At 39.6% G+C, this 27566-nt stretch overlaps 2 protein-coding genes across 7 annotated transcripts in view; both read right to left on the minus strand.

Moving 5' to 3' along the window:
• Positions 1–1126: 1126 nt before the first annotated feature.
• On the minus strand, positions 1127–21395 carry GYG2 (glycogenin 2). Of its 5 annotated transcripts, XM_035311538.1 has the most exons (10): positions 21048–21262; positions 19243–19363; positions 15841–15982; positions 13869–14043; positions 12478–12640; positions 11790–11916; positions 10626–10848; positions 9264–9404; positions 7533–7643; positions 1127–5785 (listed from the first exon to the last, which is right to left on the minus strand). In XM_035311538.1, the coding sequence occupies exons 2-10, from the start codon at positions 19244–19246 to the stop codon at positions 5624–5626; spliced, it is 1248 nt and encodes a 415-aa protein (XP_035167429.1). In that variant the 5' UTR covers positions 19247–19363; positions 21048–21262; the 3' UTR covers positions 1127–5623. The 5 variants fall into 5 exon arrangements, with proteins under 5 accessions (XP_035167429.1, XP_035167580.1, XP_035167362.1 ...); XM_035311689.1 differs by lacking the exons at positions 19243–19363; positions 21048–21262 and adding an exon at positions 21269–21395; XM_035311471.1 differs by lacking the exon at positions 19243–19363.
• The window catches only part of XG (Xg glycoprotein (Xg blood group)), a 28210-nt gene continuing 18955 nt past the window's right edge, over positions 18312–27566 (minus strand). The window contains exons 6-10 of one of the 2 annotated variants that reach the window (XR_004746729.1): positions 27372–27428; positions 26682–26720; positions 26278–26397; positions 23309–24982; positions 18312–18322 (exon numbers count right to left, since the gene is read on the minus strand). Coding sequence is in view for 1 of the 2 variants with exons in the window: in XM_035312334.1 (XP_035168225.1) it covers positions 24966–24982; positions 26278–26397; positions 26682–26720; positions 27372–27428 (233 nt within the window). In the remaining variant the exon portion in view is untranslated. Of the gene's footprint in view, positions 18323–23173; positions 24983–26277; positions 26398–26681; positions 26721–27371; positions 27429–27566 lie in introns of those variants that run through there. The other variant, XM_035312334.1, reaches the window with a different exon arrangement.

Here is a 27566-nt window from a genome sequence, read left to right on the forward strand (position 1 = left end):
GGGTGCATGCTTCCACATAAAATGCATTAATGGATAAAAGGCTTTTTTTTTTTTTGTCAAATGTAACACATTTGCATTTGAATAATACAAAATAATAAACTCAGATACTTTTTTTAAAAAAATATCTATAACTATCTTCTGAATAATAAGAAAAAAGGAATATATGACATGTTCTCTCCCTTGTTTTATCACGGCTTCTCCCTTTGTAGAAGGGAAGAAGTACCACATTACCTGACCTATTAGGCCAATCTGATATAACTGGCAAACCACCAAGCCACTGTTAACCACAGGAGAATGTGCCTGCATATGGTTAAATACAGATGCCATATGGAGGGAATCAGCTCTGTAACAAAATAAGTTTGTTTTTACGGAAAGAGCTGTGGCTGAGCTGTACAAATGTCTGACATCCGCGGTGTATGAAGCTGACTTCCATCTAAAGAGTTTGATCATTATTAAATAACATTTGGAATCTCTGCACTAGACTGACTCAACGAAGTAATTGTTGAGTCTCACAACAGTGAGACAAGAAGCTTCTAAAATAACTCACTTCACCGTGTTTAAATACCACAGACGCGTTGAACGCGTTGACTTGCTCTCTGCTGCGACCCAGGGGAACGCCAGTGCATAAATCACCAGAGCCCATCACCTGAGAGTACAAGTAGCTGCATAACAGACAAACTGAGAAAAGGAATTTGAACTCAAACTTTATCCTGGTTGAATTTGGGGGAGAGTGAGGGACACACCTCTTGTAAATGAGTGATGGGACTGAAGAAGTGAAATCAAAAACTTGTGCTCCCCAACAGATTGTAGGCTAAAATACACACAGAGTGTGTTGAAATGAATCTCAGAATATTTCTCTGGAATGTTTTCATTGCAAAATTACTTCTGAACAACTCTGCAAAACTCCTATTTTCTCTTTGCATTAATGTGACACATTACTAAGATGTTTGAAAGGAAAAAAAAAAATAAAAAATGAGCTTTCTGAGGAAAATGGGGATATTGCAGACTGTGAATGACTTTGGCTTCTGTTCTGCCACATGTCTAAAAGCTGTAAATTCTTAAAACACAAAGAATTTAAGGAGGTTTCAAAATGAAAATACAGGTACGCAGCAATCACAAGCAATCATTATGGTTCCGAATATTTAATAATATGAGCAGGCTTTGAAGATTACAGTTCTTTAAGTCTAAAATAAAATAAAATTACCTGTTTCTGGTATTACACATCTAAAGGAAAACCACCTACATCTATCACGGTTCACATCCATCTACAGTCTTGTAAATGGAAACAAACACTTCTCCAAGGCGGTTAATGTCCTGTCATCCTGAGGTGGGAAAATTATTAAAATAATCACATGTCAAACCCTGGCTCTCTAAGAATGTTAGTTTTTTTCTCCTCCATTTTCTGAGAGTTTAAAGGATCCTGGCAACAGCCAAGGCAAAGTTAAGAAAAAGGCTTGCAACTGTGCTTTTTCCTGCATTCAGAGTATGTCACTGCAAGCATTCTAATGGTTTTTATGTTTTATAATAAATTTATATATAACGTATTATTTTTAAGTACCTTTGCTATACTTATGATATGCAAATACTAAACATGCAAAACTTATACCAGGAGGTACCATATTGCTTGAGCATTGCCCCTTGTAACTCAGCATCAAATAAACTACTTGTTCATGAGCCAGACAGCTCAGGAAGAACAGACTTTCAGCTGAAGCATTTTGCAATCCATATACTGAAAAGGCAAGGTATTTCAATGAGAAGCATTAACTGGCATATTTTTGCAGGCTATTTAGAGTTGACTGCTAGGCGTTTTATCTGATTTATAGGGCTGATTTAAAAATAATCAAACCTCACAATAGTGAAAACCGAGGAAAAAGGGGAACAGGTACAACTTTTTTCAGAGACTGACCTAAACACTCTCACAGAATGGTAAAATCATTAGAGGTATGAATTAAGAGAGAAAGGTCCGTCTCATGTTATTTTCAAAGTCAGATGAATCAGAACAGTTTAGCTTAGTAAAGCAACAGAATCCATCACAGAATAAATAGGCATGCTGCAGACTCACTTCTGTTGAACATGCAGACATTTTCAAAAGCATGTAAACGTATAAAGCCACCTGCGAATAACCTAGTCTCACGTTCAGGGACAAGAAAATATAAAGGCAGAAGAATACCGATTTTTTTTTCTTCTCCTAAATATCAGCCTTACAAAACATAACTGATGTGAGCAGACCGAACTACAGAGACAAAACTCTTTTTTTCCCAGAACAACCAAATGGAAAGGTCCTCACAAGACGTACTGTAAGTAGGGACATTTCAAGAACAACAATCTCCTTTTCCCTTAGGCTTGGGAAGTGCATTAACCCACTCGTCTAAGATTTTCAGGAATTTTCCTTGTGGCACACCCACAGTATCTCCTGTTTTTACATGAAGAGCACCCAATAAAATTACTGTATTGCAAATGAAACTACCCTCCTAAGTCCTGCTGTAAATAACTAAGCCCATGACAGCAGAGGAGACAGCGTATTTTGACTCAAATACAAGTTGTCCACTTGAAATGCCAAGTTTGCCACACAGAGATAGGTCAGAGTTTGGCCTTCCAAAACCCTTACAGCTGCTTCTCAGGTCACCAGGGCTTAATGCTGGCAAAGCCCTCAGTCACACACACACCACACACACCAGACATTAAGAGATCTATGGTGGTTTTATTTAATCTGACATCTTTCCCCTTAGCATTTCATTGAGACAGAGTGCTGGTTCTACAGCACCTTCCAAATTTCTGAAGTGAAAATGTGTCTTGTCCAGGGATGAACGGTGCTACCGGAAAGTCTATTTTTCTTGACTTTCTTTACCTTAAAAGTACCTGGGGCTACATCAAACCTTAATATGGAAGAAATTCTGGGTGAGGCTTAGTATAAGTTTTATTTCCAAGCTATGCTTTGACTTAGCAAATCCTGTGGTTCACGGCAACATGCTGCACATAACGCCCTCCAAACCTGCTTGTGGCCCCCCAGTTTCACAATGATGTCCATAAAGAGCAAGGGATGCTGCCCAAGTACAGCAGATGTGAATTCTGGATACACTGAAAAGGCTGTTCCTTCTCACCCTCTGGTGACAGCAGTACTGAGCTAGAATCCACCAAGATGCCACAGTATTTATAACTATTTCAACATTTTTTGTGTGAAGACAAGAACTCGGGCAAGGTTTTTAACCGCAGCTGTATTTTTTCTGTGAAACACAATAACTCAACTACTGTTGTGCTAATTCAAGAGAGATTCTAAAGCTTATCATTATGTATGCCCATAGAAATAATTGTAACTCACACTTTTCAATTCTGCTCAGCTGGTAGTGCTAATGTTTCAAAAGCAATTTAATAAGATCTGATGAGCACATGACTTCACAGGTACTCTCCATTCCTGCTTTATTTCCATGGCATTAGTCTGCTACATTTCTTTGCAAAACACTGTGTAATCCACACACAATACCATTTTATATCTTAACATTTCCACATGTATTCCATAACAGCTCCTTTTATGACATTGATATGCCTATTTTGAAACCTTTCAACTACTGATTTCACATCAGTTATTTTTTCCGTAATCTAAGTAATGCTCCCAGTAAGATCTAGTAGTTACCGTAGGAGTACGGCTGCATGAAGCACGAGTTTGCATTGCTGACTATTGTTATTATATACAGTTCTTAAAAACTGTTTTAAGTTTATTAGCAGTAACTATAAAATAATTATAAAATGGAGTACTTTTCCAGGTGCACAAGTTACTTGTGACTAAGAAAGAGCTCAGTATATCAAACGCCACATGAATCCATTCAGTACGCTGCATAATAGTGTAGTGGTAGTGCTGTGCTGGGCCGTACAAAACAAGATGCAGAAACGGCCTGCCTGCATTAACGTGTGGAGGTTACCTGCCATGGGAAGGCAAGTTATCAAGGGTCCCTTTATGATCAATGGAGAAACGGAGATGATTTATCTTCTGGACATCTCTCTCTTCAGCTTCAGAGACCTTAAACACCTGACTTGGACTAGAAGCTTAACTTCAACAGACCCAAAGACAGAGACCCACAATTCCCACCTTCAGAATACTTAGAATAAATGAGAAAAAGAACTAGATAAAACTGGAAATAGCCCACAAAAGTAGAAGTAACTACTACCTCATGTTTGCAATAGTGTAATTCTAAAATACTCAAAGATCACTTTTCTTCCTTTAGTGAACGTTTTTACTCTTTCATTCCTTTCCTAATTTGTGCAAGTTATCCCCCCTCTTCCCATCCTTTTTGGCAGAAGAAAAAGAAAACACCATTTCCTTCCTTTTTACCCCTCTTTTTTCTTCACTAGCATTCTATGGCAATCCCTCTGCTGTGTAAGTTTGCTCCACTGGTTTTTATACAAAACCCCCCCAAATTATTTCATTACGTTTACCTGTAGAAAAATTGGTGACAGATTAAGAATAAACATGTCTCAGATCCCCCATCAGCAGAGCAGAATTCTCATTCTAAGATTTGACACAGTTATTTTATAATGCTGCTGAATGTTATCATATTAGCATGCCTGACAAGCTTCTTTCTTTCAAAGGGTTTCTTTTTTGTTAAAACAAACTTGCCAAGATTAGTCACATTTAAATACCTAAATTCACAAAGCAATCCCCATTACTTAATATAAAGGAGTCTCGTCAATACATTTTTCTGGATCTTCACTCAGATTTATTAGTTCCAACACACAGCTATTGTTTGAAAGATCTTTAAAAGGCCTATTTACTAAAACAAGTACTAACTGTGTTTTCAGTTGCATTCAAACTGGAGTAAATATGCTAAATGAGAAGAATGCCTTTGTCAACTGCAGTCTGGAGTAACTGTAAACAAATTAATAAGAAGCACCAGAAGGTTTATACCATAGTGTCAGTCAGCATTTCTTCCTCTAACTATGCAACTCTGAACACACAAGTACAGCTAATGTATATTAAAACAAACAAAAGCCAGTATGCTATAGCAGGAACATAAAAGGTTAACATACATTATCAGTCTATTTTAAGACTACTCTTCATCACACTGGTCCCTGAGCAGTTTCCATATAAAACAGGGAGAATATCCACTAGAGATCTCAGACAGAGTCTGAACTTACTCTAACCTAATTATACTTAAATGAAAAAGTTTAGCTATAGACTCGTATGAGGCCACAATTTCATCTCACTTTTCTCACATACTGAAATCTACACCATGGTTGCCCTGGGACTTGTTAATTTGCTTTCAAGAGAAAGGTTTTAATTTTAAAAGTTTTTGAAGCCTCTTCTAAGAGATAAAAGTACTCTGAAATAATCTCAACTTCCAACATACTTTACTCATGACTGTTCCTGGGCAATACTAAAAGGGGAACAGTGATTAAACCGAGAGTTTCAGACTCAGAAGGTATCATCCATTATACCTCAGAAGGCACTATTGGAGAACAATAAAGGTAAGGCACATGTAACTGTTAAAAAAACACAAAGCAAACAAGAGTCTCTATCTGTTAATCTTCCCTCAACTTCGGTGTCAAATAAACTATGAAGATATCCAAATGCTCAAGGTTGCATTTATAGAAGAAAGAGATCATGATGGTCATTACAGTTCACTTCTTCTTAAAGTAAAAATGTGTCCAGTTTCTTTTTTATATGTTCAAAAGCATCTTTTCCCATGTAGTCCATACGCCCTTCCTCCCATTTTCTCCGTTCATCTTCAGGATTTGGTTCTTCTGGTTTGAGGTGAATGGAGAGCTCTGAAACAGAATGCGTAACCTTATTCTGCAGGAAGAAGCAGAACAGTGGGAAAACAGTCATTTGATCGTTCTTAGTGCTGTGAAGTTAATACTTGAAAGTCAAATTTCTGCTTTACACAGTTGCAGTTAAAACATGCAAGCAAACAAAAAAACGGTATTTGAACACTCATGCTTTTTTTGATAACATGATCTTGTTGTCTTAGCATCTGTGAACACACCAAGCATTTATTTTGCTTCTCTTAACTCAAAGCTTGGCACACTCAGCAACAATACAATGAGATTTCATCATGGGGCTCTCATATGGGCATGTTTTCTTTGGCCATGCACTTTATTGTATCTTCACTGAGATCAGTATTATTTACCAGGCGTGAACTACGTGTTAATTCAAGAGACTGATATTATGCGAGACTAATTTGGAATGACACTACAAAATTCTGAATCATGGTTCAAGATCAAGTTATCATAGGTGCAAAAATGTAAGATATATTATTAATGATAATTTCAACCAAATAAAAGAAAAAACATGTCTGTGACTGACCAACGTTAGTAAAAGTAGAACATCCCAACAATTATAACCAGTAATAAAGAAGAAATATGACAAAGGTTAATCAAGACAGGTACTGAAAATCTGCTTTCAGTACTATTCCAAGAAGCTCAAAGGCAAACAACTCATGTTATGAAGTTAAAATCAACCAGAACAGCCTTCTAGTGAAGCCCTCACCAATTCAGTTATAAACATGCTTTAGAACAGAATAACTGAATAACTGAAATTAGTGAGATATTAGGCTTAAACTGACTAAGTGCCCTGGAATTGCCATGTTTTGGGCACAGGACTTACACAAAACTTGCACCCACAGAACCAGTAAGGTATTTGGCACAGCTAACGTGACACTATATACTGAAGTTAACTGCACTCTTCCTACGTATCCTTGCCTGGGACCCAATGTGTACATCACTTTAAAGATCAATTAACACACTGAAGAGCATGCTTGCTCCATATATATGCAAATATGCATATTTAATTCATGCTATTTAATTCTTAGGCTATGTATACACATATCTGCAGTAATGCAAGGAGATTCCTTTTTGTTTGTTTGTTTTGTTTTAAACCATTAGCAAGAATTACCAACAGCCTTGGATAAGTTAACAGCAGAACAGGAATCAACGTGTTTTCATAATTTAGTAATTTTAGCTAGGGTCCAAACACCCTTGCTGCACAGAAGCTACGAATTCTCCTACCAATTTGTTCTTAAAGAATTTCACGATAGTGTTTCACAATCTACCCATTTTCCTCTGTAGGAAAACGTCTGTGCTGTGCACCTCCCAAGATCCAACTCCTTGACACCCCATCACTCCATTATTGCCAAATTTGGTACTGCTGTCACACTGCCCACAGAAAAACGCAGTGCAAGATCACAAAGCAAGGCCTTGTAGCTCAGGCTCTGTGCCTGACTCGCAGTACATCATCTTCCACTTGCTTGGAAACATCACTTCGGCAGGTGAAAACAACAAACAAAACATGACAAAAAAACATCGACGGTTACGTTACTGAACAGTTCCAGGCTGGCACTGAAAAATATACACTTAAAAACTAGAAGTATAACTGGTAAAAAGGGATCATACCCCCGTATTGGAAGAGGTTAAGAAATTAATTACATAGCTGAAATATTTTTACATATCACATCATAGTTAGTAGATATTTCCCAAAATGATGCTGGCGAAGACATGCATGCAATTATCAACCGAAGTGCAATGCAGAAAGCTACATGTACCAGTTCGGAGGTTTCCTGAAACGCAGGATGAAAAGTAAGTTGTTCTGAAGGTCTCTCAGGCTCAGAGGGATGGACGTTAGGACTGCATTGTTCAACTTCACATACGGGTTGCTAAAATACAACCACTGAGGTTTTATTAGGAGAACAATTTTTTTCCCCCCAGTTTCCTTATCACGAGAATGCATACAATACAAGTGGATTTCAGTCTTGGGATAGAAGAAAGCAGTGGATGGGAGGAAACATCATGAAGTATTATCAGTAAGGACAAAATTCATCTCACCCTGCTTTAGCTATCAAAATGGCACCGAATCTAAACTCCTACTATAATAAATCCAGGATAAGTACCTCCAGAGGGCAGCTCATCTCATCCTAAGATGTCGACATTCACAAGGCCAAACTTAAATGGGAAACAAATCTCATTTCAGGATTCTAGCTTGCTCTGTAACTCAAGCTTTTTATATGCATAGAATAAGAACAGAACAATGTATTCCAAAAGAGAAATAAATCAGGCATTCCCCAAAATATTTACCAAAGTATTTGTCTTTGCCACATATCGAAACATAAATGAGTAGGCAGCCCCCACTCTGGGGTCTCTTTTGCCACAAGCAGAACAGTCTCACAAGACTACTGAAGCTACGCAACATAAAAGGGAATGACGATGTTCCTAACTAAGAAGAGCATCAGGTTGTTCACTTCAAATTAATACAATCTTCCGATAAATCAATCTTACTGTATTGTAATTAAGAAAAGCGTAAGTCACATTTGAACTTACATGATCATTGTTATTTTTCACCCCAAAACAGCATCTTGAAAATGCATTCCCTATTTAACTTCAGCATTTCCAATGGTCAGATGCATCAGACACAAGATAAAGCATTCTTGCTAATAAATTCTTCTTAAGTCGTAAGACTGGAGTGTTTGCAATTTTCTTTCAGCATTTCCACGCTCAGGGTGGAAAAGAAAGAAGGGAAGACTACAGCTTTATTTTATGGAATAACTATAGTGTGAAGTGCTGAATATAATAAAAACTGTCTTCACCTTAACAGAAAATAGTCCCCAAGAGCAGACACTACAACATTAGTTTTATTTTCCTCCAATCGTACCTTGCAATTGCATGGCTTATCATACACACACAGTGACTTACACCTGCAGAAACACTGTTCTATTATCTCCAATTAAATTCCCACACAAAATAAGGACAGTCAGTGCAACAAAAATACCCAAATACATGAAGAGGGACTAAACTACCAGGACCTCTACAATGATCATCAGTGAATTCTTTGCAAGATATTCCTTGTTGCCCAAACCATTGAAATTTGGGGAACAGTTTTCTGTGTCAGCACTTCAGGGATAAAAAAAATTACACAAGAGGGATAAAAGGATTCTAGCTTTAAGTATATTTATTTACAGGAACATTAATACTCAGTAGATTAATTTGGTAACAAAGCTTCTTTTTATTACATTTTATTAAGGACCTAACAACTTTCAGTACATAATCTCTTCGTAAAATTCAATGCAAACTCTTTCAGCCTCCAGGTACTTCATGCGCACGTGACTAAAGATTAAAGAAAACAAATATTCTTGAGACTATTTCTCATGAAAGCAAGAAAATTCAATGGTGACAGCTAAAGTGAAGAAGCTATAATCTCCCAGATCAGAAACCTAAATCAAAACCTTATTTTAGTATCATTTTACTTTGTTAATGCATATAAGAATATACAGCACACTTACAGCTTTGAAACTGAGTTCCTCAGGTGGACAAGCCGTGGGATGCATCTCATATGTCTGCTCCGGAGGTATAGGCATTTGCAGTGAATTGGCCACAGAAGGCTCAACCTTTTTCAGTGTAATTTCAACTCCATTGAAAGTATGCTAACAAAAACAAGAACATCCTGTCACTGAAATAAATTTTTGCAGGAAATCAGTACCTTACTTCCAACAGCTTCACTTCTAACGTTTTCAGCGTTGAAATCAATACAGTCAAACAGTTTGCGGTCCCAGTATCAGCGCATATTGCAATTTAGATTTATGAACTAAAGAGTATGCTGCCATCATCAGGAGGGAAACCTAACACATCCTTTCATCTTAATGTTACTGTAGCTGAACTATTTCTTCACTGCCCAATTAAAAAAAAATATTAAAATGCATTGAAGTATGAGATCAAAACCTTCCCATTCCTTCCTCTGCTTTCCAATTTGTCATGAGGTTTATAAACCAAATTCCTCTCTGGAGCTTTGATGATAATTGTCCACCTGATCTCATGGCACTATGCAATTCATTTAATGATGGTAACAGTTTAATATTTGTTAAGACATAAAATAAAATATTTATATATGCATAAAAGTGACCTAAATTGTCACGTCTGTATATGAAATTAAAAATTGTATCTTCCTTCTACTCACAGAATCACAGAATTGTAGGGGTTGGAAGGGACCTCAGGAGATCATCAGGTCCAACACCCCAGACAAAGCAGGATCCCTAGAGCAGGTTCTACTCATTAGTTTATAATGCTCCAAGAAAGCATCTGTTTATCAACAGATTTTTATTGTATTCATGAAAACTACACATAGCTGTACTTCCTCTGATTAAAAAAAACAGTAAAGAGTTCAGTGAATGCTTGATGATGTACAACTAACTTATATAACATCCCAAATGTAATTAACTCTGCCTCTGCAAATCTGATTTGTTAAGATTCTCATAAAACAAATTAAAATGCAGAGCTGAAAAGGTAGATTTTACTATAGCTCAAGGCCTAGTTTGATGGCCTAAGTCGGCTTAGCTTCAAAAAGGCAGAAGTCTGTTTCACAGCCAGATGATCACCTCTGCCTAATTTGCCCCATATTTTGCATTTAATTTGCAGAACATATTTACATACGTTGCCATACAAACTCCTCCTCAGTTAAGAAGGGGAGTGGAAGAAATCTTTGTAAATCCACAGTACACCAAGTCCTTCCTGAAATGTTAGTTTAGATGCCTGTCACTGCTATTGCCAATCAGCAGATGTTTTCCCATGTAATTCTTTCCTCTGGAGAAGGCGGTTTTCAGAATTTTGCTGTGACTCCAGTACATTCCCACTAACTCCTTGATCGTTACCTTGCGTTCTTCAGATTCTGATTCTTCCGTCTTTTGAAGCTTTTCTAACAAAGGCAGTATACTGGCACTGTATATATTCCACCAGAGGGCAAGAAATGACAGCTGATGAAAAGGCCCAGATGTGGTGCCATCGTGCACAACCCTCTTTGTTTGAAGGTTGTATTTGTAGTTCCAGGGCTTTGTCGCTCCCAAGAAGTGAACAACTTTGGCATCTCTGCCAAAACTGTAGAAATTAAACATACAGATCTAAACATCAAAGACAATTTTAGCACATATACATTGCTAAAGAAACATGCTTACTCTCACTGGTGAGGTAATTTTGACATTTTATAACAGCAACACATTCAATATGAGCATACATATTAACATTTTTATCTTTTTAGATTAAGGTATTTCACATAGCATATAGTAAACAAAAGGCTACACTGCCATTTGCTTCCATCTGCTAATTCCAGTAGAAAAATTCATGAAGGAAACTGAAAGGCACATGCAGTCCCATCTCCAGTCCTCCTCCATGCCCTGTTCACAAATAAATACCACCTCAAACACCAAATCAACAGAATTGGTTAACACTGATCTCATTTTGAAAATGACTAATAAAAACATCATCCTAAGTTCATCCCCCAAAAATAATGCTTTATGCAACTGTGACAGCAATTCATGACACCCTAAACCTTAAAAACAACTTCTGCCAGAAAAGATTCTCTAACTGAACTGTCTCGGGTAATATACCAGCACAAATTCAGTTTCAAGAAAGAACCTAAGTAATTAAAAAAAAAAAGAGAGAGAGAGAGAGAGAGAGAAAGAAAAATCCCAACTATTTCCCATAGAACTGACTGGGGAAATAAAGGGAACAAATTTAAAAGTAAAGCTGTCAGAACCTAATGTTGAAGTAATTTACATATTTCCAAATTTGGGAAAAATTTTTCTGAAGCAACTTTTGAGACAGAACAGCCAACTCTGGGACTCTCTATCTGTTTCACAGACAGATATAAGAAGCTTTTGTATTGCTCTTAAGCTTCTATTACACAATAAGTCATTTCTTACTGCTGTAATTTAAATCAACAGAATATGCCAGCATTATTCTCTCACTTTCTTGTAATAAATGATTTGTTGTTAGCAAGCTACAGTGACTTACAACCAGCCAAAAGCATCATTACTTACTGATTGAAAGCAGGAACATAGGTGTACACAGCACTGCTGCTTAAGTTATAGATGAAAGGTAAATGTTTACCAATATCTGCTGTTGCCCAGTTGCTGAAGAAGCTATTCAACAAGCCTTGATCACCCCCTAAAGCATACATAAAACAGTATTAGTATAATGTGTAAGCACATGCAAATTTACATCAAAATTTCATGTTTAATGGTGGTCGTGAGACTGGTTATGTTCATGGGACTGCAGCTTCGACTTGACAGTACGGCCACTTGAGTAGGTGCGAGTAATACCTGGTCCACTCTGATGCAATTTCAGTGAAGTCCTATCGTAACATATGAAGAGAGGAGTAGGAAAGGGTTTTGGTCTCCCTCAGAGCAGAAGATCAGCTATATTTCTCTCTCCTAAACCAGACAGCAAAATTAAAACTTACTGAGCAAGACTCAGACACAATGTCCCTTCACTACAATTTTCTGGGAATCACAGCCTGCAGTAACTCAGTGTGTCCTAAATGCAGTGTAAGAAGCAAAGATCTGCACCATAAATTTTTGTGGAAGCGTAATTACTTAAAGCCTGGAGAACTCCTGCCTTCCTCCATTCTGCCAGATAGCATGGAAGCTGCAGAAAAATGGCCTATTGACAATGTATCTAATTTCTTGCACTTCAACTCTTACGCCTTGCCCTTCGGTTATGCCTTACCGTCAAAGCTGCCATGTTCGGCAGCAAACTGGAGCAGCAGGTTGTAAGTTTTTAAAGATGGTCGGAACACAAATACACCACTATTAAAGCAGTCGGGCCAGCCAGAATCCGGAGCCGCTGAAAACTCTTCTCGATCAAACAATTCATCAACATTGCAAAGCACCTTGGAGAAAGTAGTAGAAAAGAAGTTGTTACAGAAGATGTTTCTGGAACATGAGTATCTAAATCAGTAGTAACAAATTCAGTTTAGTTTGACCAAGTATGTAGCTTGCATAGCATAAAAGGAGATACAATGCCAAACATGTTTGTGGCCAGCACTTATTTTTTAATGTAATAACGTAACATTAACTGTGGTTCCCCATGACTTCTCTGACAAAAGTGCAAACCCTATGAAATTACTTCTTAAACCTCAGAGACCCTCCAAAAGGTCCCTTTAAATATTACAACATACCATGAAAACACGTAGTCTCCTTATTTCTTAGCTCACTTTCTCAGAATCCATTGTTCTCAGTAACTGCAACAAAGCTGAGAATCCAAATCATTTGACTTAGCAGCAGGATGACTAAAGGGGTAGCAGAAAAACTGCCTCTTTTTACTAGTTTTCTAATGTATGTTAAGCTCAGAGTCTTGCTTTGGTTTGGTTTCAAAGCTTCACAATGAAGTGGGAAAAATCCATCAGGTTAAGGCCCAGATCTGTTTTAAAGTTTGTGGAAAGATGGCTGTGCGCTCACTGAATGTCTGCACCCCACCCATAACAATTGTCAAGGGAACCACTGTGAAAAGCAGAAGAACGATTACTATTTTTTTTAATTCAATTAAAAAACACAGCCTTCTTCCTTTAATATTAAACAGGAAATCATACACTTTTCCCATCACTCCCTGAGAATAATAACTTAATTTGGTTTCTAATGCAACTATAACCTTATTAAATCAAAATGCATCCCACTCTCTCAAATTGAAACATTTAAGTGCAGAGAAAGGCTGACATGACTGTTGCCAAAATTAGTCTTTTTTTTTTTAATCTCTATATGAAAAAAACATGAATGTTTCTGGGTTTTTTTTTTCCTTTCCACTTTATAACTAGCCTGCCTCCCTGACCAGAGTAAGTCCAAACAAAAGTATATGAGAGAGATCTCTTCTAAACATCTGTCAGAAGCCAATTTGCATAGAGGACAGTCCTGAGGCTACTCTCAGAAACAGGATCCACTTCTCTGCAGCCAGCAGAACCGTGAGCATTGCCGAACATCCAGCTGGAGCTTCTGTGACCATATGTCCCCCAGCAAATCTGGTCACTTGGTAGGCTACTAGGTTGTGAGACAAGGAAGCATCCCACGCCCAGATCAGCTCTTTAAGACAGACAAAAATGTTGCCACGGCTCCTGCTCTACTCACTAAAGTGTCTGCATCCATGAAGACACACTTGCTATAATGAGTAAGAGTCCAGCAGTGAAGCTTAGTGAAGGTTACTCCCAGTTCTGGCCTCTGCAACAGAGCCAACCGGACCGAGTCAGCACTGTCGAGCACATCCACCTCGATGACTTCATCGAACACGCTGCGCAGGGCAGACCTACCAGAGCAAGCAGTGGAGGGAAAGAATGAAATTTATGGAGGTTCACCAGACTTCACTTCTGGCATGAAAATAGTGACACACAGCACATTTACTGTGACAGTAACAAAGGTTAGATTGATTGGTTAGAAAAAGACATCAAAAGTGCAAAGTCCTTGTAAACAGTCTGCTGAAGTGACAGATATGAGGCCATAAACCATCGTTTCTTCCACTAAGAGAGCAGAACATCCACTTTGGGATGCCAGCACATCCTGAAAGTGACAGGTGCTGCATGAGGAGAAAACAATCCTTACTTTAGTTACTCAGTCTCCTATAGAAACACCAACAGAAATTAAAGCAGCTTTCACACCTGCACAATTCTCTCTAATGAAAGCACCATACTGTTATGTGTGCATACTACAGGATGTGTGAGGCACTGTCAGTGCAGTTGTTTGCACCTATCATGCCCAAGCAAAAGCAGCTCCAAAACTGCACCTTCTAAAACAGAAAATTATATGCTTGCTCACTACTGTAAGTCATCTCAAATAAGACTTTTAGAAAAACATCTTTCCTCTGTGCATCTCTTTCACGTGAATTTAATAGGTGATATCAAAGTAGCTAATTTTCCTTCGAGGCACAAAAAGAGTCTTTTAAACAGCTTATTTATTTACATTACACTATTAACTACGAAGTCTTGGATGTCATATAAACACAGAAGCAGAAAAGCCTGTGCTGATTATTGAGATTCCAGAGTCATCAGATTTTGTTCACCTGATCTTCAAGGGACAAAAGTTAACTGTGAAATAATAAAGAGCAGATACAGACTTCTAGAAACCTGGTTCAGTGACAAACTTTTTAAAGTGTTATCCTTGGTTCAAAAAAAAGGGGGGGGAGGGGAGGGGATCTCATCCCAGTGAAGATAGAGGGAGCAGGAAGAAATGCAAAAAACGAGACTTAACATCTACCCGGTTGTTGAATGTATTTAACAGTCATTCAGGAAGGTTTCATTGTTATCACAGATCCTATCTGTGAGAAAAATCCTGGATAAACAGATTTATGTGTATCTAAAGGAGCAAAAAAAGGGAAAATATGTTTCTTGAGCCAGCTGCAATGCTAATACTTTCAGATGGCATACAGAAATTAGGAGCTTGCACGCTTCCTAAGCCACAGCAGAATTAAGAGCTTGAGTAGTTGTGGCATGTCATGTTCCTTTTAACAACTAACACAGTCCTCCAAAAATCAAGGCTAGAGTTCAACTGATCTAATAAATTCCTGTACACACAGCTCTGTCGTGCCTGAAGAATCACATCCCAAACTGGAAAGTGATTAAAAAAAAGGGCAGAAAAAAACGTATTTCCCATCATGATAGCAGTGCACTAATATTTTAAGATCAGTCATCTGTAATTGAGCCACTGATGTTTTTGGAGAGTTCTGATGTCGGAGGTGGTAGGTATCTTGCTCTTCCTAAAAGAAAAAAAACACTTGGAGGAAACAAACAAACAACAAAAAAAACAGTACTACCTTTACTTTGGCTTAAAAGCAAGACACTAAAACCCTAGTTCTCAAACTTTCAGCAAATGTTCCCAATTATGAGCTTGGAAATCAACTTCCAGCCACAAGCTCTACTTCTGCAAGTGAATTCTTACCAGGCTTACAATCGTACCACGGATGTTATTTGGGACTCCCCTCAGAAATCACTAGCCAGGTGGGAAATTCTACAGACAATGCCATAAAACCCTCAGGAAGCCTTTTAAAATCCTTCATGTTACTTCTTAGTTTTTCCATATTATCAATCTCCAAAACAATGTGAATTCTTACCTCATCCCACTGGAAACCCCTGGTGTAATTAGCACTGCCAGTCTTCTAGATGTCGTATGGTTCCTCAACGACTGTCCAAGGACCAGAGCTCCTTGACAATAAACATCATCAGTAGCGAGGGTCACAAAGGCTTGATCCGTTACTGCAAGCAAATATTCAGAAGAGTCATTTTACAGCTTTAATATAAGCTCTTTTGGCTCTACAATCTCCCTCCTCCAGCTAACCAACAGGCTACAGCTTATAGCAACCTGCAGCTCCTGTGATAAGCTCTTTTCTTGCCTGAATTCCCCCAGAGGACAGAACTGAATAGAAAATCCAATAAACATAATTGGAGAATATAAGTTTCTGATTTTTTTTTCCGATTTACATAATACTAGGTAGGAAGTTTTCAGACTAGTCTTAAATAATTCTCTGGGTCACGTTGCCTAAACCTAATGGCAAATCAAACAAGCTGATCTATAAATATTTAGATTGTACATTTATCTAACATAACACTGTATCTAACAATACAACTGATAAAGAAAGTTTTCCTGTTTATATAATGCCAAAGCTAAGGAAAAAAAGTTAAACACAAACCAGAAATATCTTTCTTTCCCTTACCTCACTGAATCAACCTACCAGGCATTATTCTTCGCTTTATTCCCTTTGTACTGGAGTAACTGGTGCTGGCTGAACAACTGGTACCTACTGACATACGCAAAGGAACTGCTGCTGAGGTTGGCAAGCCCAAAGTTAGGGATCCCTACTTATCCTTACCTTAAGAAACTCCAAGAAAATTAGAATTAGTTGTGTTCCTCAGAGTCAAAAAGCATATGGAAAAAAAGTTAAAACAAAAAAGAAAGCAAGCTACACTCCTGCACAGTATAAGCTAGAGCACATTTTGTAAAGGTACTGGGCCTGCGACACCAGCTGCTGCTTCTTCAGCTCTGCCCCCCAACAGAGCCATTATCAGGGTTCAGGGGCAAGCCAGAACCTAAAATTCAGTGATGCGATAGGCATCTCTCAGAGATGAGGGAATACCTCAGCTTTCTAGGCTGCAAAATTAACCAGAACAAGGTAACTGGGTCACACAGGATGAAGGGAATTCCACTGAGCTACAGAGCTTCAGTAAGAATTTGTCCTGAACCACTCGTATAAAACCACCATCATTTTTAGGGATTTACAGCTGTGATAAAACTATTAAAAAACGAAAACAAAACACGGTGTCACACAGTTTCCAGGCTCTGTGCGAGACACTCGGAAGGAATCTGGCAAAACATCAGCAGAGCACCCAGCAAGTGACCTCAGAGGCTGCCAAAACGCACAGGTTGAAACCTCTGCCCTAACACGGAGGTGTGTCATGAAGTATGGCCAGAGCCCTCAGATGCCGAGCACTTTCATTTCCACGTCATCCAGACCCAGAGGGAAGCCCAGGCCCGCTGTGTGCTGGCCTGTCAGGCCTGAACTCTCAGCAGGCACAGACACCACTCTCTTCCTACACCACTGCAGGCCCCTGCAACACTCAACAATTTTGGCAGTGGCCAACTTAGCCAAAACACTCCATCGTCCACCCAAACGTAAAACAGCTTGCAGATCCCTCAGCTAAGCAAATTCCAACAACCTTATAAATCACTATTCCCAGAAGCAAATGAAGAAAAAAGGAGCTTTCTCTGTGGAAACACCTGAACCTCCTGTTATCACAACAGCTCGAGCAAGTTATGGGCGTTGCAGAAAACAGAAAACTGGTGCTTACATGGAGAGGTTTGGAAGGACGGTTGCAAGCTGCTCCTGCTGCAGCTTTCCAAAAGGTTACACAAATACAAGCACGCATCCAAAAAAATAATAATAACCAACACACACACACACAAAAAAAAAGCTGAAGGCCACTTCAGCAATAAAATTATTCTCACACAAAGACACAGCAAGGAAAGGCACTTTTGTGTGCCTTTGATGCAACAAGCATCTCCAGCCAAAAAAAGTAATAAAACAACTAGTGAGAAGAACGTGGGGGGTAGGTTAGTACAAAAAGCAAACTGTGAAAAGAGCAGGTGTTTAAATCTTAAAACCGCTGTTTTAAATAACAACCATAAAACCGAGCACATAATCTCCTTACTGCTTCTGCAAATTCTTTTAGCTACAGAAACCAAATATTTACATATATAATACACCTAAGACTAAACAAGCTGCTCATCAAAGAGTGCAGCAAGCTGGTGTGGCAAATTACCACATCTTACACATACTTTCATGCCAGTATCTCTCAGACGAAAGCTGTGGTCAGAACGAGGAGGAGGCAAACAGCTGAACGAACACAGCTTCTAAGAAACTTTGGATAATGCTTAGCAAAGTAAAGAAACCAAGTGTGTCTTCTGAGAATCAGCTGTGGGATACATTTTATGGCCTTCTTAATATAATGAACCATTACAGAGGTAATTAAATTGATAATCAAACTACTGGCCGAAACCATGCAGCATTACAATGTTACTGATGCAAACAGAAACATATGCTAGCTATTTTAAAAGGATGCAGAGTTCCCATTTACTCTGTAAAAGATCCACAGGTGGGGGTTAAAATCAAAAGACTTGATCATTACTTGTTCTTTCTTCTAATCCATGTTTTCAAGGGAAAAGAAGCATTACTTGAATTTCCCTGTTTAGACCATTCCTTGAAACTCTGTCGCTATAATTATTCTATTTTTAAAACTCAAAACTACAGATAAGGTTTGCACAATGATCTATGAAACTAAACTCTGCCAAAAATCCCCATTTAAATTAAAGAAAGAATAATGTTGCTTTAAATTTAACCTACACAGGGCTTCACCCACTGATCCCAAGCTGCAAAAGCAGCAATATTTGATCTTTAAGTTTGAAAGCCAAGGGTGTGGGTACTTAAAATTCATTGCAACTAGATTTTTTTTCTTTTTTTTTTTTAAAGTGTCAACGGCAGCTTTATGTGTAATTTTCAGTTCTTTGAGCTGAATGACAATAGGATTTTTCACAGAAAACACCTAGTGTGAAGAGCATTGAGTTTTCAACCAAATTGTTTTCAAGCTGTGGAACCCTATGGCTGATTTCTTATAACTCACTGAGAGTCAATGATAAGTAAGCGTATGATTAGAATCACATTAAAACTACGTTGTATGAATTTATGACTGCTGATTTCTCTTATCTAGACTACCACACAGCACATGAAGTTGCAAGTTTAGAAATCATCATTGCCACCACTGGCAAAAGTTCCTCAGAAGAAACCAGAGACTTTCAAGGAAATAACCATGGTGAGTTATTGAAGAGACCATTCCCAAGCTGCAAATCGCAGCACAGAAAAGATAGCAAAAGTAATGTGAATCACTACAGTAGGCAGAGTGATTTTATGTGGAATGTGTTCCAGCTTTTTTAGTCAAGATCACCAGCTTCTCATGCTACTTACTCATAGCAGTGCCTCAGACAAAACTGCCAGAGGCAATATTCTTAAACAGGCCTGAAAACCAGTTGTAGGGCTGCAGAAAAGCCTTGGAATCTGCACCAGCAAGCAGACTGAGTGGTTCTCACTTTGATGATCAGAGAAAAAGGGAAGACAGAGAACGAACAAATTCCAGTGAGAGTCAGAAGTTACTCATAAAATAAGCACTGAATGAAACACGTACCTGCCAGCTTCAAGACAAGTTTAAGTAGTTTCTTTCATAACCCAACAGACATAGCTTTGTAAACATATTTTTGTCTTCTGACAGACAGAGAAAGGATAAATGTGCTCTAGCAGTGGTTCCTGGAGTAACAAATTTGTCAAGTTGCCCACTCCAATGCTGCCATAGGAAACAGAGAATTGTAGGCTACAACTCTCCTTCAGGCACACTCTAAATAACACACTGCTGTCATGCATAAGAGTACAAAAAATAGCTAAAAATCTCCGGCAGGCTGGTTGTGTCTCCCGTACATACTGCCTTGTGTACTAACCAACACTGGCCACTTGTTTTCTTACATCCCTCCCCATTACCATCTGCTGTTCCTTTCTCACCCCCCCACTAAAGATGTGATCCCTGTGGGGCCAGCACGTTACAGCCCGGGTCTGTGCCCACTCTGATACCTGCAGCAACGAGGCCATGGCCACCCCTGCCCACCTCGTCTTCTATGACAGTGGTGTTGTTACTCCCCCTCCCACACCCAGGTCCCTGGGCATCCTCCCCTGGAAGCGTGTTTGCCCAAAGGTGCCAGGCTTTCTGCAGAGATACAGTCACAGCCTCAGGGCTTCGCTGACCTAGCACAGCCGCCTTCAGAAGCATCTGGCACAGAAAGCTCGGCTCCAGCTGACACCTGGAGCCTCAGCAGCAGGGAGACGTATTCTGCCACAAGTAGGTAGAATGAGTAACGGTGTGAAAGGCTATGCCAGACCACCCACGGAAATTACCAGGCAATTTTTCAGCAAAAAGGCGGTTCCTGCCATAGCAATCAAGCGATGGCTGGCGATATTAACTCCCGTGCTTCTTTGGTCTGGGTCCAGTAGCGGAGATGCTCGTGTTACTGATGCGCGCGGTGCTGGCACGGCCAGCGCCTCCACGCAGAACACACCTTGCCCTCTGATGGTGTGCAGTATTTCTTGCGGTCTAACAAAGCCCTGCCTGACCCAAACCGAATTCTCTACTATTAAAGCAACACTGAATTTTACTAGGCAGGATTAGGACTTATCTTGGAAGGCTACAGAGAGGAGACTTGTTTCTCATTTAGCGCGGATTTTATTAAGGATCTTTCAGTTATGAACAGTTAGGTTCCGCTTCGAGAACTTGAAATTGTGTTATTCAATAGACTGTAAACTACCTCTGCGAAAAATCAAATGCAGCGATGTCATAATATGCAATTAAGCATAATAATAGCTGTAAAGCAGTCATGTTTGGCTTTGAGAAGTGAAATATTAGTAGTTGCTTAAGCGACCTGTTTAACCTCCGGGAGCTCCGCGCTGGGCAGGACGAGGCAGAGGACGCTGCACCTCGCACCTCGCAGGCTTCGCCACCCCTCTCCTTCCAAAACGCGAGCCCCGGCAGAGCCGAGCCGCGCCACGCCGAGCCCCTCCCGCACCCACCCGCAGCCCCATGTCGCAGCCATGTCGCGACTCCGCCGGCGGGGCCGCTCCACCTGCCGCCGCACGGAGCCCGCCCGGCTCGCCCCCCACCAAATGGCGACCCCCCCCTATGCCCACCCCGGGCCGCTAATGGCGGGCGGCCCGGCCGAGGCCGTACTCACCGGACATCCTGCGGCTGCGGGGCCGGCCGGGATTAGCCTCCTGGCTAATTAGCCTCCGGGGGCGGCGGCGGCGGCCGAATCGCGCTCCCTGCGCAGACGAACGGCGTGAGCGGCGGGGCTTGGCACGGCCCGGCCCGATCCCGCTCCCCTCTCGCCCCCTGCCCCGCCGGGCTCCCCCGCAGCGCCGCTCCCGGCCCGGGCCCCGGCCCCGGCCCTCGCACCTGCCCGGCGCCCCCCGGCGGCGCGGCGCGGCGCTCCCCCCCCCGTGTGGCCCCCCCCGCCCTCTTCTGCCCTCCTGTGCAGCCTTGTGAGAGAAAACAGAGCCGTCTGTGGGGGTTAAGGTCGCGGACTGTGGAAACGAGCACTTAGAGAATGAGTGCAGCGACTTCGGCGTCGCCGACGGCAGCCAGGTGGCATTTGCCGCATCGCCGCGGGTTGGCCGTGCAGTGAGGGTCTTGGCTCCCCTCGGCTTCTCTGCAGCCATCGTAGCCCCTGTGGATACCTACATGCTGCTAACTGGCCACCCAGTCAGCAGCTACATGTCTTCTGAGATTGTGCTATTCACAATGAGATACGCGTATCTATATATGAACATACATTCAAAAAAAAAAAAAAAAAGATATTTTTCTGCCAGTAGCTCCAAACTGAACCCTGTCTATGTAATTCTACCACCCAGTATCTCTGTGAGGTAATTTGGGGCTGATTTGGTTCAGCAGAGACATTTTTGCGTCAAAGCTTTCTGTGGACATCAGTGATTACTCAGCCAAGGGTGGTGATTTGAGACTGTGTCACTGAGGAAATTACATGTGCCACGCAGCTAGAAAACCTTTATTTTCAACAATTTGTATGTGTTAACTGATGAGTTATGACACTGTCCCAGTTGCAGCGTTTGTTCCCTCACATATGGGAATTATCCTAAAAAAGATGGTAAAATTGCTCTAGTAGTAGTGGCAGACGTGTTCTAGGAAGAAAGGACATAAATGCATAGGAAATTAAGCTTTATTTCTTCAATGGAAACAAAAATCTCAGGAAATGTGTTAATCACCTGCTTACATAGACAGCTTACTTAACATTAGAATCATAGAATCATTAAGGTTCAAAAAGACCTCCAAGATCATCTGGTCCAACCACCCCCTACCACCGTCCCTAAGCACCCCATCCAACCTTTCCTTGAACACCCCCAGGGATGGTGACTCCACCACTTCCCTGGGCAACCCATTCCAATGCCTGACTGCTCTTTCTGAGAAGAAATGTCTCCTAATTTTGAACCTGAACCTCCCTTGGCTCTTCTTGAATACATTCTCTGTAGTCCTATTGCTAGTTACCTGTGAGAAGAGGCCAATCCCCAGCTCCATTCTTACAAATAGCAAGATTGCTATTGTAGATACCTTTATTGGCAGATTTATTTCATTTAGGGGACTTTATAATCAACAAAAGCAATTTCATGTTAATTTAAGCTGTTAATTTATCCCAGATGTTTTTCTGTTTTGCTTGGGTACCAGCAACATTTTTTATAGCATATGCTAGACCTAAAATGGCAGACCCAAAAATACAAGCTAGAACTCTGATGGTCCAACAACTAGTTTATACTCTTTCCTTTCCCTTGAGATATAGATATGTTAGAGCTTCCCTACATAAATACCAAATTGATGAAATAATTAGCTAGTTAAGAGGAAAATTATCACTGAAAAGTGTGCCTGCACACCAGTATATTGGTGGCATGTTGCTGTCATTTGACCAAAGAGCTTCAGAAGGTGAACATTTGGTCAAGGTTTTGTCTAAGTTCATGGTAGTTGCTCAAATTCTCTGTAATAAATCTGCTTTTTCTCTAATAATAACAAAAACAACTTCTACTCAGTAAGAAATTGGTTTAGAAATACAGTGAACAAATTTAAATCACTTGTAATAATATTTCAAAAGCAGAAATCGTTATGCTCTTAATAATGCCTATAAATCCTTCTATGGACACTGATCCTGAAAAAAAAGATTCTTAAACTGTTTCTTTTTTCCCCCCTAAAGTCTTTAGTAGGTTACAGATCAACATGGATTTAAAAGGTATCAGCCAGCATTTATTCCATAAAGTAACAAACAAAACAAACAAACCTCACATCATCTTGGGTAAAACACAGTATGTGTTTATTGAAAATTTTCAAGAGAAAGAAGGAAATACATATTTTTATTGTTAACAAGCAGCTGATGTTGAAAGTACAAAATGTTTTAACATTTCATTAATCAAAACTTTATGTCAAACTGGAAAAAACTTATTTTTTAATAATTATTAACATGGAAAAATGTATTTTTAACGAAATAGGATGTTTACTTGAAACCCATATTAAAATATGTTACGATTCATAAGTTGAAAGTGATTGCCACAGAATTACTCATTCCTTCGTGTGTTGTCAATGTGTTTCTGTATTTAAACTGACGTACATTATAATTTCTTCCTTTTAGGATCAAAATAAAGATTTTGGTAATGTCCTCAGCAACATAACAATTTCAAGTATAATGTAGACAAAATAGTATTTTATTTTACAAAAAGTGTACTTTTTCAGATGACATCTTTCTCTCAGCAATGTAACAAACACAAAATCATGTTTTTGCAGTCTATATGCAATTTTAGTAAGAAAAAGCATCCTTCACATATAAGATGAAGACAAAACACATGGATTTCCTCTATGCTTTTAAGTTAGCTAAAATATCTGTACTGTAGAATTATTTCTGTAAACTACTAGTTTTGCCAGCTTTTCATCTACTTTTCATTCATTTGCTAGTATTTTGATTCAGTTAGCTACATGAAGACAGAGAAACTGGAAAAGTATTAGTTTTTGTTGATAGTCTTTGTCTACATAACAATATTTGTTAACACAGTAAGGTTGATCAGGAATGAAGGGGAAAAGATGAAACAGCATTGCTAATGAAATTGTAAATATCAACCATGTCTCTGCTATAGGATATGTATGAAATTTAAAAGTTGGTGTGACTTAGATTTTATACGACAAAGTGACACAGACAGGTCTAAAGGATTGCAAAACCTTTGAACATAGTGTTCCTTTACAGAAATTATTAATAATATGGTTCTTAAAAAAAAAAAAAAAAAAAAAAAAAAGTAAAAACCAAAAAGCCAGATTGCCTTCATAGGCTCCTAGAGCAGGCAGATATACAATAAACATAACTTATGGCAGATTCTAGTTCCCAAGAAGAGCTAAGTACCATTTCAATAATAAATAAATAAATAAAATCAACTTCTCTTCCTATAATTTTTGTTATTTTAAACAGTAGTTCATCAAAGTATTTTTCTTTTCTTTTCATGATGTATTTCAAAATTAAGAATGAATTTTTCATCTATAGCTCTTTCTACTTTGTAAGAATTCATAAGATACAAAATAAAAGCATTAAAATTCTTAATCCTTTATACTACTTCAAGTTTTCCTTAAACATTACAGACAATACAGAAATATGCTGAAGAAATCCAAAATGTATGAATGGAAATGGCAATTTCCTTGTTTCTGTTCTATCAGAAAGATTAAGTATTTTGGCCAGTTTAGAAAGAAGTTGTTCATAACTCAAATGTTCAAAGCCAAAAACTTTAAATTAAATTTTAAGCTCATATTAAACTTGATTTCTGTGTTATTTAAAATAACTTCTGAATCAAAATACTTGTCCAGCATTTATGAATACACATCAGATAGTGCAATACTATTCCTGGACATTTTAAGTACATCTTTGATGATGTAAAGCTCAAGGTGTAAGAGTAACATCAGGTCAAATAATATTGCATTGTGTCAACAAAACGCTCGTCAGAGGAAGATATTTTTGTCAGAATTATAAAGCAGAAAAAAAAAAATACGTCAGATCTGTGGGCTGAACATCGCCAACCGAAGGAGTCTGTCATCAGCGGACAGTTTTCATCTCTGTAGCTTATACTGTAGCCCCACCTAAAAAAAAATGAAGATTGAACAGTCATCATTTCTGCTACGGATATCCTTTGCCAGTTCTACATCAGCTGCTTTCCATGCTCTTTTTGCCTCCATCCTTTTGAGACATCATGGGGGAACCTTGTACCCCTAGAGAAGTATGGGCAGCCTTTCCCTTTCCTCCATTTCACTCCCCTTTTCAGAGGGCAGGTGGGTCACTGATTGCCTCATCATGCCTCCGTTACAACCCAGCTACAGAAACAGAGGAAAAAAGTGACAGGACCCTCAGGGCATGAACAGGCCTCAATGGCCCTGACCAGCCACCCTCAGGGCATCCGCAGGCCTTGCTGTGGCTGAGGACATTCCCCATGGATCCAGATGAATGTCCTCTGTGTAACACTGTCCAGGAGCACCCGGCCCCTCCACAGCTCCCTGTGGCATCTGAGCAGCCCTCAGTCTAGCAAACCTCTTCTGGATGAGGCTTTCTGAAGCACCAGATACTGGAGATACTGGATCTGCCAGAAATGCCTATGGAACTTGTCTGTACACATCCTGCATTTCATTCATGTCCTAAAAACCTGGTGGACTTTTTAACATGTGATAAGTATGTCTTAGCTGTTAGTCCCATTATGGAAAAGAGAACTAAAATTAGAAGTTTAAATTGACTTATATTGCAGTTAAGTGGGGCTGTTCCCAAAAAGGATGTTCATGGGGCAGCCTGGGCCATAGCTTGACCAGCGGGGTGCCACCCCACTGCACCTAGCAGCAGTGAGCAGAGTGGGGTGGTGGTGACAAATGGGTCCTATGGACAATCCACTGATCCTCAGGAAGAGACAAGGCAACCAGCCAAGCCCAAGGCCAAGCTGAGAAATCCAACAGCAATCCAGGACCAGGGCCGGGGCAGGCACGCTGAAGATGTAGACCAGAACAGGACAGAAAACCCAGGTCTGAGCTGAAATGGGGTCCCTGACCATAGGGGGTATGGTTATGTCCCAAGTGAGGCTGATCTGGGCGACTGAGGCTGATTTGTGGGCTCAGGGCCACAACGCTCAGACACCTCTGTGGCTGCAAAGACTTCATGTTGCACAATTCCTTTTATTCCTTTCCGCGTGCTGTAGCTTGTCCTTGATGAACAATATTAATTATCAATATATCTTGCAGACTACCAAGATTGTTTAGGATTAGACTTTCAAATGCCCTCATTATTGACCTATCTCTGCTCCCACTGCTTTTTTAATTATTATTATTTTTTTAAAAATTCCCATCTACTTCAGTGCTAAATGAGCCCAGAAAGTGGGAAACCAATGTTGTCTTACCACGTGGTTTGAAACAAAGTTTGTTGTTCTTGTAAGCTGTGTAGGCAGCTATTGATCCAACAACTAATATCACAAAAGCAGAAATTATAGGAGAGGTAACTCCAGCTATTAATCCTGAATCTGTAGAAAGTGAGAGAAAAAAAAATCAGAGGCACTGAAATAGTATCACTTAAGCATATTGCCTGCTAAGATATGATTTTGAAAAACTTTGAGAATTGTTTGGTGAAACATTGGAAATCTATTAAGTAGAATTAAACAGAAGACTGGAAATTATGTTACATGACAGCTAGTATGAAAACAGTGTCTGTCATACAGATGATTTAGTATATGTACTAATAAAGCTAACATTTTCCTACTTTTTATGGTGAACTAGAACAAATTGTAGAATACATTGTTTACTATACCTGTGTTTCCACCATGATTGAAATGATGCTCTTCTTCTCCTGGAAAAGAGGGTGAAGTTTCATCAAGAAACATCTTTCATCATGTTTTGAGAACAAAGTGTGATTTCATTCAGCGTGAAATTGGGAAGGTAGAGTGGGACTCTGTGAAAGAGGAGCTCTGATTCTAATCCTGCCTCGCACTGGTGTTGGGAGGAGGATTAACCTCCCCTCCTCCTGCCACTTCATTTCCGAAGAAGAATATTATCTGAAGAATATATATATATAAAAGGTAATCCTTAGCTGTCTACGTCAAGCTGATTTAAAGGAAATAGAAGGCCAGTACTGTACTCTCATTATCCTCTACTGCCAGACAATCAAATGATTTATGTCAAGATACAGACATGATGCATTTACTTTCAGTTCTCAGCAGAAGCCCCTTGCTTTGGGACTATCCAAGCCGAATTTGAAGGGATTAATCTTGCAAGGTGCTGGCTTAGCCCTGCAGGGCATTTAGGGATTTGTTTCAAAAGATCTAGAGCTTCACGCTCAAAGCCATGGTTTGTTGAGAAATGTGGCTAATCTAAATAAAAATAGCAGAGTCTTGTGCTACACTGTCGGCGACAAACAGATTCCTGCTAAAGCAAAACCAGCCAGCTCTTAATTATAAATATTAGGAAAAAACTGCAAGGAGAATTGGCAAATAAATACTACCTGCTATGTGCGGTGGTAAGGGCTTCCCGTCAACGAGATCTAAGTCATTAAAACCTCCTGCAAGATAAAAATTAGAATTTCTGTTGGAAAAATATCTGAACAGTGGTAATTCCTTCAGCTCTTTTCTACTGTTCTGGGGAAAGGTGAGGGACCTTTGAAATCCCATCTGCTACATGGCAGTGGGCCAGGTGCCTT

Source organism: Oxyura jamaicensis, chromosome 1 (assembly GCF_011077185.1).
Source record: "Oxyura jamaicensis isolate SHBP4307 breed ruddy duck chromosome 1, BPBGC_Ojam_1.0, whole genome shotgun sequence".
Lineage (NCBI taxonomy): Eukaryota > Metazoa > Chordata > Aves > Anseriformes > Anatidae > Oxyura > Oxyura jamaicensis.